Raw genomic sequence first — 13,219 nt, 5'->3', positions numbered from 1 at the left:
CATCCTGTCTCTTGGCTTTTGGTAGATGCAACTCCTTTTATTTCCGTTTGAGAGGTGGATTGGTAGACATTAGACCATTATTATCTCTCTGTTTGATTGCTACTTTTTGAGGAACTTGTATTCCCTTCATGAACAGGAAACTCAAATTCTCCTTAGTTTTCCTAAAGCCAAGCTACAGAAAGCCAACTCTTGCACAGGGCCCTCTCAAGCTCTGCATCTCTTATGCCAGGCTGTACAGGTGGTGACAGTCCCCCTTTCCCTGCTCATGTAGATATTAAGTAAGGTAGCTGGCATTCTTGGGTGGGAAGAGGTAACCAGTCATGTTCTCTGACCAGTAACTCCTGCCCAAGAAGTAAGACCACACAAAAGACGAAGGTTTGTAGCCTCGTAGGAACATGTTGCAAATTCGGGTTAATATGCAATTTTATATATATGCAAACTTGAAGTCTTTCATCATCACCTGCGCTCTAACCAACCCTGCATTTGTTCCACCTTTGGAAGGAAAAATTACACCATCAGTTGAGGGATTAGGCAAGTCCCCCACCCCTCACTTGCTTGCTGCTAGTCAGATAAGCTACTTTCTTATCAAACTTGATTGACAGAACCAATTTTTCCCAAGTTAGCCACTGAAAGGACTTTAGGATAAGTGCAAATTATCATGACTGCCATTATTAGTTTCAAATGTTGTTCTAGATGTGAGAGATTTCCATGTTCTAAGAGCATTTTTTTTTTTTTTTTTTTTTTGGGTAGTGTCAACATGACTATCACCTTTCCTTTGTGTTTAATATTGTTGACTCAGTGATGGCTTATATATCATGAAGTGCATTTCTGAATTTTGTTTGAGTGGTAAAGTAGCGTTTTCTTTTTTGTTTATATCAACTTTATTTTCTAGGTTACACGAACCATCTGTTCTGGAACGGATCAGTCGCCATTATGATTCTGGGTTACCGTTGAATGAATCTAGTATCACAGACATCATCGCTAGCCTCAACCATATGTCAGGATTTGATCTCTGTAAAGAACTGTATTATTCCCATTTAGACATGCAGCTGTACACAAGGTTAGTTTTAAAGATTTGGTAAACTTTTATCTTCAATGGTAAGTTACATGTTAATTTTCAAACAGGTGTATAGATTATTAAAAAATTGTAGCTAGGGTCATTGGCTGTGTACTTAGGGCAAAATAGATCATACCTATATTCAGCACCTCTTTTCTGGTCATCTTGTGAACTGGATCACTAATTTTAATGAGATTTAAGTTTAATGGTTTGGTTCTTTAGTAATAATTGTTACCTGTAGCTGATACTTTGGGAAGCGATTCGTTTGCAAATTGCTTTTTCTGAGTTCAGTCCCGTGTCAGCCGGTGAAATTCCATTACAGCACGAATTTCTAGGTATAACAATGCTAGATATACCAGAGAAAAAGAGCTTTCAGGAAAGCTGGGGTTACTACCCCAGTCGACCAAATCTTTTAGAAGACGTCGGTATAATGAAGGGTGAGTGAAATACCACTACCACGGAAATATACTGAAAGATCTCTCTATCAAAACCCCGTAAAGAGCGGTGAGCCGTTACAGCTCCCACACTCAACACCCGCCAGGATGGCGACACCAGCGCCACCTACTTCATTCCATTTTCTAGCACGTGATACGTTCGCTTCTTTTTGTGTGCTCGTCCCTATTTTGGATTTATTTTTTCTTCATCTACGATGGCTTTGTTAGCACCTTTTCCATCTCTAAGTTAAGTACCATCTTCTTGTGGGGCTTTTGATCTATTGTTGGCTGTTTTGGTCTCGTATTTTCATAAATATTGGGATCTTCGTATGGCGCCACGGCGCCCCCTATCAGCCATGGCGAGATGAGGCGACTCTTCTGTTCTTTCTGGTGGAGTTTTCTCCCCAGTCGCTATATATTTAGATTTTGCCCTTGAATTCCTTCCTGGTGGTTCCGTGCGGTGGCTCTCCCCACTTTAGTTTTTGTTTGTTAGGGGAGTTGCCCCATCCTGTACCCCTACCAGGTCGGGTTCCTTTTCATTTAGTCTCATAGGCTATTATGTTATTCTTGAAGATGGTGCTCTTAATTTGGGTTAATGTTTTTAGTTTTATTTGTTTTTTGTTTTTGGTTGTGTAGTTTGCCTTTGATGAGCCTAATAAATATTTTGAATTACTCTCGAGGTAGGCTACACTTCCTGTGAACGTAATTTTATTTTCTTGTTTTTGTATGATGGTCGTAGTGTAGGCTCCATCCCTTGCCCCCTGGGTGCGGAGATCAGGTTGAGGGAGTTTTGTTGCTGTTCCTCAGGGTCCGTTTGTGGGTCAGAGTGAGCCCCTTAGTCCTCTTCCCCCCCAATTTCGGAGGAATCGAGTTCTTTGGACGTGTTCCTCCAGGCTAGTCGCCTTCTTATCCCCTGCTGCGTTCCCTGCTGGCTCTCGGCACAAAATTTCTCTCCCTGTTGGTTACTCTCTCCTTTTGCACCCCTCTCTCCTCTCCTAACCTATGCTAGGTTTGGATTTATTAGGCTACGCCTAGGAGATGTTGGGCTTTGGGCTGTGTAGCTCCCTGAGTAGGCTTCCCTTCCAAGTTCCTTGGGAAGGAAGGTTGCAGTTGAGCGGGTATCATGTTCTCCTTGTCTCCTCTCCCCTTCTGGTAGCCTACTCCTCCCCACCCCCCCTCAGCCTTGTGACTTCGATGCGGGTGACGCTAGATGGCGTTTTCTCCGAGTCAGGACTTCTCTTTGGTTGAGAGATTCGCTCCTCCCATGTCGTCCCCAGCTTCGCTGTGGTGGGGTGGGTGGTTCATTGCTCGAGCGTGTTCGGATCCTGTCTCGCCTCTCGTCTCCCCATCGAGCTCTGCGGTTTGGGTTTAGTGTGGCCCGCCGCCGTATATTATGAACATTGTTCCTTTACCCATTCGCTTCTCCGGCGGGGAGATAGGTGTGAGATGGTTCCATGTAATGCTAGCATACAGACCCCGGAGGGTTACCATCATTATTAATTTTGTTTATTGTTATTATTATTATTATTTTGTTTTACCATATACGTGATTCCGGTCCCACACCTGGGGGCTCCGCCGTTAATTTTCTGGCAGCCCTTATGGTTGGTTCCTGGTTTCTCGTTCCTTCATTCCCCGGAGTCCTCCGGTATGGAATCTTAAACTTCCGCTCGATGCATTTAAAGCTTATTGGCCCAGTTTAAATTGGTAGTTCTTCTACACCGGAGTATTCCGGTTGTAGTTGAGTTTCCCGGCCTTGCCGGCTTTATTTTGCTTAGAGTGTGAGGTTCATGTACTGTTACCTTTACAGACTGTTCGTTGTGAGGAGCCGTGTACCGCCTCCCTTCAACAACCCTACGGCATCGTAGTGTGCCGGACCCACGCTGGTTGTGCGGTCCGGCTAGACGACCTGGTTGTTTGGCACCCGATGGCTGTGAGGTTTGCTTAGCTCTCTCCTCAACCATCCAAGACGAGTCGGTAAGTGAAAGTCTTCTTTCCTCCGGTCCATGCTCCTCATACGTTACGTTGGTTATATCTTCCGTCGGTCTTTGCATTCCTGACTAACCACAGGTTTCCTTGCAGGCGGATGAAAATTCCAAGAAGTCTGCCTTGGAATCCCCTCCGGGCCTGGGTGGCTGGGTTGGCAGAAATGTTCGTCGGGAAGCCCTACGTCCTCCACGCCAGGTTGAGGGACCTGCTTTACCCGGGCGCACGGGTGGCGCAGCAGTTCGGGAAGAACTTGCCACCCCTATTATCCAGCAGATCCTTGATGCGACCCAGCCACCTCAAGTGGACATTTTGTACGCCGAGGTCTCGGAGGATGTTGCCGCACTAAATCTCGACTTGGAACCTATGAATGGAGCAGGACCAGGTGGTAAGTGGAGAGGTAAGTGAGGAGGTTGGGGGGGCCCCTCTTTGTTTAACTCCCTGATTCATCTATGTCATCTTTTTTCAGGTTTTGTGAAGTCTTCTTCTTTGGGTGATAGAGCTCCGTCTGCTATCCCCAAGTTGAAGACTTCATGAAGGCGAGGGCTATAAGTCCTCGACTTCTAAGAAGGCATTGCTCTTCCCCGTCGAAGGCTAAGGTCCCAGGACCGGTAGCCCCGGGAGTAAGTCTAGCTCCTCCGGCAAGGGCGCGAGTAAGAGGGGCAAACCAAGCCCTCCTCCCCAGCCTCTTTTGACGCAGAAGCCCTGGCCACTGAACTGTACAAACAGTTCACGCAGGATCTAGACTCGAGATTTGAGAAGATCTCAGAAAAGTTTGCCACTTATGACAGTGTACTGGAAGGTTTGGCTCGCCAACCTAAAGCCGAACCGCAGTACTCTATCCCCGACACTGCGGACCTCCCGCCGTTTGATGTCGGAAACCCTTGGCGGTTCGCACCGGGCCATCCAACATGATGGCAAACTCACCTTAGACGGTCTGGGCACAAGACGGTTGGAGGAGTTGGAGTTCTTCCCCGATCTCTTGCCCCTTATCCTGGCCGTGAGGCTTACCGAAGAAGCCTGGATTCGGTCAGACAAGGTTCCTAGGGAAACTGTCATCATCCCTAGAGACCAAGCCCAGTCGGCGGCTCTCCTGCGCACTCTGACGGAGTGGCAGGCAGTGAACACAAATTGACCCCTTTCAAGGGCAATTTCACGATGTTCACCCTAGGTGAAGATCTTCCCACTCCTTTGTATGGACAAAATTGCTCTGGCCACGACCTGAGCATGCCTCGATGGGAACCCCTTTCTCAATTGAGGGAAACAGACCCTACTTCCCTGGTATTCCCAGGAAGTAACGAGTTCTGGGTGGACGCCCGTCCACTTTCACTGTAGGCAAGCTGGACCCTCTTTGCGCTTCCACGCAGTTTAGCGAGCAACTCCCTAAGCTGCCGGAATCATTGTTAAAGCGGAGTTTGAGACCCGGACTAAGTTAGCCCGGTCCTTGAGCTCCGCTGTCTTACGAGCTACTGCCGTCTCCGCTCGGACGAGCCCTTTTCCAGGTCCTGGCTAAGTCTTTCCTGGCGACCTTCCAGTTAGACTTGCATGAGTTTGTTATGGCTAGGCTGGAATGTAGAAAATTTATTTTTGCTGACGCTACAATCCGCCACGAGCCTAACAAGCTCATTAAAAGTTCAATCTGGGACCTAACTCTTCCCTGAAGGAGAGGTTACATCCGTCATGTCCCGGCTACACGGGCCAATCAGAGTCTTCGCGCTCGTGGGGAATTCCCACTTATAAGCGCAAGACCCCAGAATCGGCCGGCCCTCAGACGAGAGGAGAAAAAGGTTCAGGAGACATAAGAGGCCTCATCAGGCGATAGTCAAGCCGTCCCGGTCTCGGCAGTGGCCCAGCCATCTACCTCTAAGTCCCAACCCCAGCAGTATGTTTTGGTTCAACCAGCGGGCGCCCTCCTATGTATCCTCACCAGCATACAACCCTACATATGAAGGCCGGGATTTTTCACGGCCTCAACAGGGTGGCAAGGAGGAAGAGGCAAGGCCCCCTACAGAGGAAAATCTAACACCACCCCAAGGGGGAGAGGACGTGGTAGAGGGAACAAACCCACTCCCTCCCACTGAGAAAACGCAGGTAGGCGGTCGCCTGTATTGGTTCAGGGACCAATGGACCTTCAGCCCTTGGGCACACAGCATTGTGTCCAAGGGACTAGGGTGGAGCTGGATCAAGAATCCTCCTCTCCAAACAGATTTTACCAGCCACCCACATCAATCCTACAGGATTATGTAAAAGGATTGCTCAACAAACGAGCAATAAAAGAAAGCAAGGCACCTAAAATTTCAAGGCAGGCTATTCACTGTTCCCAAAAAAGGCTCCGATCAGCTAAGAGTGATCCTGGATCTGTCGTCTAAATCTCTACATAAAATGCGACAAGTTTCGCATGCTTACGTAGCTCAGGTCCGGACTCTACTTCCGCGTGGAGCCGTCACCACCTCTATCGATCTTTCAGACGCTTATTATCACGTCCCAGTTGCGCTGAACTTCTCTCAGTTCCTCGGTTTCAGACTTGGGAACAAGCTACTCCTTCAGGGTCATGCCCTTCGGTCTGAACATTGCACCCAGGATATTCACCAAGCTGGCGGATACGGTAGTACAGCAGCTCCGGTCCCAAGGAATCTCCCTAGCAGCGCACCTGGACGACTGGATAATCTGGGCTCCAACTGTGCCGGAGTGTCAGAAAGCCACGCCCATAGTCACCAATTTCCTAGAGTCATTGGGTTTTCAGCTGAACAGGAGAAGTCCCGCCTGACTCGGAGTCTCGGTTTTCAATGGCTGGTCTTCAGTGGACCTGTCCTCCCACACGTTGTCTCTCCCTCCTTCCAAGAGAAAGAGATAGCGTCTCTCACCAAGAGGTTTCTCAAAATCAGTCAGCATCCCGCCGGTCCCAGGAAAGGGTCCTTGGGTCTCTCCAATTTGCTTCAGTAACAGACCTGCTCTTGAAAGCCAAGTTAAAGGACATAAACAGGTGTGGCGGAGCCGAGCAAACACCAAGCTCCAGGGACAGGGTCTCCTCTATCCCTCGGATCTTAAAGACAAGGCTGCCTTGGACCACAGTCAAGGGCCTGTCCAAACAATCCCACTTCAGTTTCCCCTCCGGCACTAGTTATCCACACAGACGCTTCTCTAAGCGGCTGGGGGATATTCACCAAAACAAAAAGTACAGGAACGTGGTCCACAATGTTTTAGCAGTTCCATATAAACACCCTGGAAGCCATGGCGGTCTTTCTGACGCTGAAGAAAATCCGCCTCCCAATCGGATTCATATCAGGTTGGTGTTAGACAGCGCAGTGGTGGTTCATTGCATCAACAGGGCGGCTCCAAATCAGGTCGAGTAAAACCAAGTAATGGTAGCTATCTTCTCCCTGGCGAACAAGCACGGTTGGCACCTGTCAGCCACCCACCTGGCAGGTGTCCGGAACGTGGTGGCGGATTCCCTGTCCAGGACTACTCCGTTGGAGACGGAGTGGTCCCTGGACGCGGAATCTTTTCAGTGGATTTGCCGCTGGGTCCCGGGACTCCAAGTGGATCTGTTCGCAACAGAGAGCAACTTCAAGCTCCCCTGTTACGTAGCCCCCAACCTGGACCCTCAGGCGTTCGCCACAGACGCAATGACAGTAGATTGGAACAATTGGGAGAGAATTTATCTGTTCCTCCAATAAATTTGCTGCTGAAAGTTTTACACAAACTAAGGACATTCAAAAGGTCAACCAGCTCTGGTAGCCCCCTATTGGCCAAGAGCAATTGGTTCCCTCTTCTTCAGGAACTGGGCTTATGGAGTCTTCGGATTCCCAAGCCCATTCTGACCCAGACAGTACAAACCAAGACTGTGTCAGCTTCCTCAAGGATTCAAGATGCCCTAGCTTTATGGACTTTATAAAGTTCACCCAGCTCAAAAAGGAGCAAACATTGACCCTGTCAACACTCTGTTTTTAGAATCAGATAAAAGAGATTCTACTATTAGGCAATATGACTCAGCAGTCAAGAAGTTAGCCTCCTTCCTAAAAGCTTCTGAAGCCAAAATCATGACGACTAATTTAGGAGTTTCCTTCTTTAGGTCACTGTTTGAGAAAGGCCTGGCTCCGGCCACTATTACCACAGTCAAGTCGGCATTGAAGAAAGTATTTCTTTACGGCTTTAAAATTGACCTTACAGATTCTTATTTTCATCCATCCCCAGAGCATGCGCTCGTCTGAGACCAGTATCACGTCCACATTCGGTTACTTGGTTTCTCAATGACGTCCTTAAATTAGCATCAGAGTTGGATAACTTAAATTGCTCTTATCAAGATCTGTTAAGGAAAACCTTATTTTTACTTAGTTTGGCTTCAGGTGCTAGAATTTCAGAGCTGTCAGCTTTCACTAGAGGTGATAATTTTGTTAACTTTCTCCCATCCGAGAAGTCCTCCTCCCCTGACCCTAGTTTTTAGCTAAAACGAAGACCCACAGGACAGGTGGTCTCCTGGAAGGTGGTGCCCCTTCCTCAAGATCAATCTTTATGTCCAGTCCATACACTTAAATCTTATCTCTCAAGAACTCCACAGAGTAAGTCGGGTCCTCTTTTTATCAGGGAGAAAGGTGGTACTCTTTCCCTTAATGGTATAAGACAACAGATTCTGTATTTCATTAAACAAGCCAACCCAGACTCAGTTCCTAAAGTTCATGATATTCGAGCAGTGGCTACTTCTACTAATTATTTTCATAATATGGACTTTCAGAGTTATCAAAATATACGGGTTGGAAGTCACCTCTAGTGTTTAAACGCCACTATTTAAAATCACTCAAGCCCTGAAATATTCTACTGTAGCAGTGGGAAGTGTCATCTCCCACATTAAATAATTATATCCTTTCCTTTCCCCCGCCCGCCTACCTCATTTGCTTCTCTGCTTGTTTTCCTGGTAGTTTATGCCTCACTGCCTAGCTCTTCATATTGATATGTTTGTATTTTATGATGGAAAACTGTAACCTGATTAGCCATAATTGTTTTTCGTTTACGGGGTACTGGACAGTTTTTGTTGGCTCCACGTACCCCGGATAATTTATGTGTTATTTTCATTAGTCTTGCCTCTTACATGTTTAAGCCTAAGTTTACATATATAGTTTTAAAGTTGTTTTTCTTGTTCTGTGCACATTTCATGTTTCACTACTTTTAAGTAATTTTAAGATTTTTGAGGTTTCTCCCCATCAGTCAGGAGACCTCCCCAGTGTTTTGTAGTGTTAAGTTTTTTGATGTGCCTTAAAATTAAGTTGCCTTACTTTTAAGTATTCTTGCTTCATGGAAGAGATTCTTTAATTAAAATTATTTTCGTTAAAATTTTGCCTTTTCTTCAGGTTACCCCCTTGTTTTCCAGTAGTAGCAGTCTTGGCATGATTCTCTATCACTATTTCACCGGCTGACACGGGACTGAACTCAGAAAAGGGATTTTGACAGAGGAAAATCTATTTCTGAGGAAGGTCCCGTGTCACCCGTGACCCTCCCTGAATCAGCCTAGTACTCTCTCCCATTTTGCACATGCCTAGTCTGGGGTTAGTGCTAGCATGGAATGAAGTAGGTGGCGCTGGTGTCGCGCCGTCCTGGCGGGTGTTGAGTGTGGGAGCTGTAACGGCTCACCGCTCTTTTACGGGGTTTTGATAGGAGAGATCTTTCGAGTATATTTCCGTGGTAGTGGTATTTCACTCACCCTTCATTATACCGACGTCTTCCTAAAAGACGGTCGACTGGGGGTAGTAACCCCAGCTTTCCTGAAAGCTCTTTTTCTCTGGTATATCTAGCATTGTTATACCTAGAAATTCGTGCTGTAATGGAATTTCACCGGGTGACACGGGACCTTCCTCAGAAATAGATTTTTCCTCTGTCAAAATCCCTTTATTATTGAGGCCTTGTATCAGTTATTTTGAATCATTTATATAAATTGTAAGGTGGTTTCTGCCACTTTTGCTGTCATATTGACAGATTGTGGTGTTAGCTGTTTGATAAATTTATTTGTAATTAAGAGGTATTACTAATGTTTCTTTGAAGGAGAATATCATTCAAGATTTTAGGTTTTAAAGAAATGTTATATTGCTTTGATGTAGTTTATATCATCCTCAAGTATGTTATGCAGATTAATTATATACAACACATGTTTTGGCATTGCAGCAAAGAATTCTGGTTGGACTTGATGAGAGACCTCTGGAAAACATACAGACCATTTGTACTGGACAAGTATGATTCTCATTTGTGTTCCAATACAACCATTATTGTGGATGTCTGGGCAGCAGCTTACTATTCTCACCTGTGGTCCCGTATGGTAGCTGCTGATGCATTTGAGGCCTTTCGGGAATCAGAAGACATCTCAGAGACTGGTGCAAGGTTAGTGAGAACTAATGCTGTCATAAAGTGTTACATGAATAATTTAATTGAGTCATGAGTGATTCAGGTAAAAGCTAAAGCTTAAAAAAAAATCCAAACTTCTTCATGTAAGCCAAAACAGAGGTGAAGATAGAAGCCATGCATCAGAAGAGAAAAGATATTAGGATAAGGTAAGGAATACATGAAGCCAAACTTGAATAATTTGTTATAATTGTAGTACCATGGTTTCAGTTACAATTTTAGGGAAACAAGTTAACAATTCTTAGTAAATATATATATATATGTATTAATGTTAACCAATGAAAATTGGGTATGTACAGATTTTAAATATGTACTCAGTTTTTATTGGTTAACATTAATAAACTGGAGTGTGAATTTGAACCTTACACTTTTTAAATATGTAGATTCACTTTTTATTGGTTAATATTAATATAAGCTGGAGTGTGAATTTGAACCTAGCAAAAAGCTAAAAATAATCTTGGCCAGCTTTGTTATTAGGGCTATAAAGCAAAAGCACTCAGTTAGTTAAAAAGTGCTGGGCTACAAACATGTAATTTAGTGTAAAATTTCAGTACAAAAATGCCTAGACGAGGCTAAACATATAAAGCTATAATATTTTTATTTCAAATTAAAAAACACTCGCTAAAAAACTGTTTATGTTGCCACTCACTAAAAAACTGTTTATGTTGCCACTAAAACCATGGTTCATTGGTCACCATTGTAGTTCTCATTACGCTCTCAGTACCTGTCCTAGTCTTCATACTGTTAAATTCAGAGAAATTTGTGACAAGGCTTCAAAGTGTAAGTACACAGTGCTCACCATGAGTTAAAAGCTTGAGCTGCTTAATGAAATTAAAGAAAGGTGTACCAGTGTCCCAGTTTTGTGTCAAATACGGTGCTGCAAAGCAGTTGATAGTGATGTCAAGCATAACAAGGACAAGATTTAGGGTTTTGCTGCCCAGTCATCTGGAAGTGTTCAGTGTCCCACATTAAAAGTAAGATTACCATGCACAGCCATTAGGTACAGTTAGATGAGACAGTGATTGACCCTTTCATATTTTGATGACAAAGTTACATCATCCAGTTCTCAGCTTCTGAGATAGATATTAAAAATGCAAAAATTCATATAAAGCATGTTTGGGGAAGGCCTGGAGGATATACATTCATGGTAGAAGCCACAAACAGATTAATGCTCATAGATATGGTCCTCCAAATGGAAACTCTACACCATCATGTTTTTTGTTCAGCACAAGTCCTTGAACACAGACATCCAGATATTTGGATAAACTTCTGTTTATTGTCATGGACTATCTTGGAATTATATTTTCCAAGCTTCCTGCATATGTGAAAGCCTTTACAGGCATTTTATTGACTTTGATATGAGATACAACTCTTGCTAAGCATTTTGGAGAGGATGTAGTCAGTGAAGCAAGGGTTATCTAGACATGGCTCTCCTCCTATGCCCAACAGGATGACACCATACAAATAACCACCTTAGTCACTGTTGTTAGTTTCTCCAAGAATTCCTTTTCCATGTCATCTTGAAACAGAAATGGGTTGAGAAGATTTATGACTCTCAGGTTTCTGATGTTTGAGGAGGATAGGTAAGAAAGGTTGTTAGTTAGTGTGCTGCATTTTCATGTTACTGGCAGGAGGCACATGGCATATAAGTGTGCAGGATCAAAGCCAGCCTCAATTTCATCACCAATCCTTCTGGCCTCGGCCCCCTTTTTCAGCAGTTAACCAATGAGGTCCAGGACCTACTTGTACCAGTTGATAATGGTGGTTAACTCCTTGAGCAAATGCTTAGTGGCATGAAGGTGACACAAGAGGGGGCAAAAGAAGCTGGTGCCTGCCTTGTGATCTTTTCCAAGATGAGGATGAAAGATGAGCCCCAGAGAAATAGCCTGGATAATGTAGAATGTGCTAAATCTGTCACCTGGTAGTGTTTATGTGTAGGGCAGCCATCAATCAGCTATATTCTTTGGCTATTCCTTGACCTTTGACCTTCCATCCTCAACTTTCCCTAGGTAGTGATGTTAAGTGGGCCATAAACAGGTTGAAAAGTCAATTGCTGGGTTATCCTTTTAAGTACCTGCCCTTAATCCTGCAGTCAGTGCTCCCTTCTTTGGGCACTGCAGTCGCTAAAGATGAAATGTGTTGCACATTTTGTCTAATACCCTCAAATTAAGGCCAGACAAGTTGAAGAGCAATCCCTTGAATAGCACCACAGACATTACAGGAGTGGATAGGTCTTAGGAGCTTTGGGTGTTTTGAGTAACAGGATCCAAGGAAATCTCAGGCAATGCCTCCTCTTCTGCCATCTGGCTGTGCTGAGCAAAGTTGACAAAAGCAGCACATCACCAGAAGACATGGAACCCACTCCAACTGACGACCTCTTGGCTAAGGTCCGTGCTTTCTGTTGTAAATCTCTATTCAGCACACTACCAAGCGTCACAGAATATTCATTAACAGCGTCTGTAGAAGAGCCCAGCTTCATAGGGAAATCTTCAGTACTACTACTACTACTATGGTCAGTGTCCTTGGTATGGTTGCCCAGATGTCAAGCAGATCCACAAATGTCCTCCCTGCCAGAAGATGAGTGGTCAGTCACTGCATGTACCTGACAAACAGTCTTGGCTGGATGAGGTGTGCCTCAAGCAACCTGAAAGGTCACCAATATGGTCATGGTTTAACTGGATCTGTTCCTAGATGGTGACATCTCCAAAGTCAGAATATCTGACAATAAAAGTTGGTCTTTCAGATTACATACTCTTCATTGGCTGTAAACACACCTCAGTTTGCACAGAAACAGGAGGGGAACCTTAACAGGCATTGCCAACTCTGATGACTGGTACTGACAGCAAATTATCCCCTACTTCATTGGCAGCAAGAGGAGATTCACAGGCAAGTCCACTGGTAGAGACAGAACAGAAAGGGCAAGAAACATGGTCAAACAGTAAGAGCAGCAGGCAAACACAAAGCAATAGGTGCAGCAATAGAGGCATTTTGAAGCTAGATTATGTGGTGCAATATAGTGCTATCTATAGAAATTTCCCTTTAGTGTAGTTTAAATGAAATCGCTTAAAGTTAATAGTGGTGCCTTCCTTCCAGGTTCCGGGAAACATTCTTGTCTTTAGGTGGTGGATGTCATCCAGGTGAAGTTTTCCGAAGGTTCCGAGGACGTGATCCCTCCCCCGATGCTCTTCATACCCTTCATGGACTGAACAATTAAGTCACTGTAATTTCTTTTAGTTCGCTGTATAATAGAAGTAAATTTTGTTTATACAATGATATATATTTATTGTTGGCTCATACGAGTATGTTTATATTTTTGTCTAGTGCTTTAATGTAAGGTAAATAAAATTCTTGTACAGAA

At 44.6% G+C, this 13,219-nt stretch overlaps 1 protein-coding gene across 1 annotated transcript in view; it reads left to right on the top strand.

Moving 5' to 3' along the window:
* Positions 1-13,219, top strand: part of LOC136845052 (uncharacterized) — a 30,827-nt gene extending 17,608 nt beyond the window's left edge. Inside the window, 3 exon segments of the mRNA XM_067114800.1 lie at positions 893-1,060; positions 9,628-9,840; positions 12,955-13,219. Coding sequence (XP_066970901.1) covers positions 893-1,060; positions 9,628-9,840; positions 12,955-13,075 — 502 coding nt within the window. The 3' untranslated portion in view covers positions 13,076-13,219.

Source organism: Macrobrachium rosenbergii, chromosome 13, assembly GCF_040412425.1.
Source record: "Macrobrachium rosenbergii isolate ZJJX-2024 chromosome 13, ASM4041242v1, whole genome shotgun sequence".
NCBI lineage: Eukaryota > Metazoa > Arthropoda > Malacostraca > Decapoda > Palaemonidae > Macrobrachium > Macrobrachium rosenbergii.
This window is presented reverse-complemented; position numbering and strand designations above follow the sequence as displayed.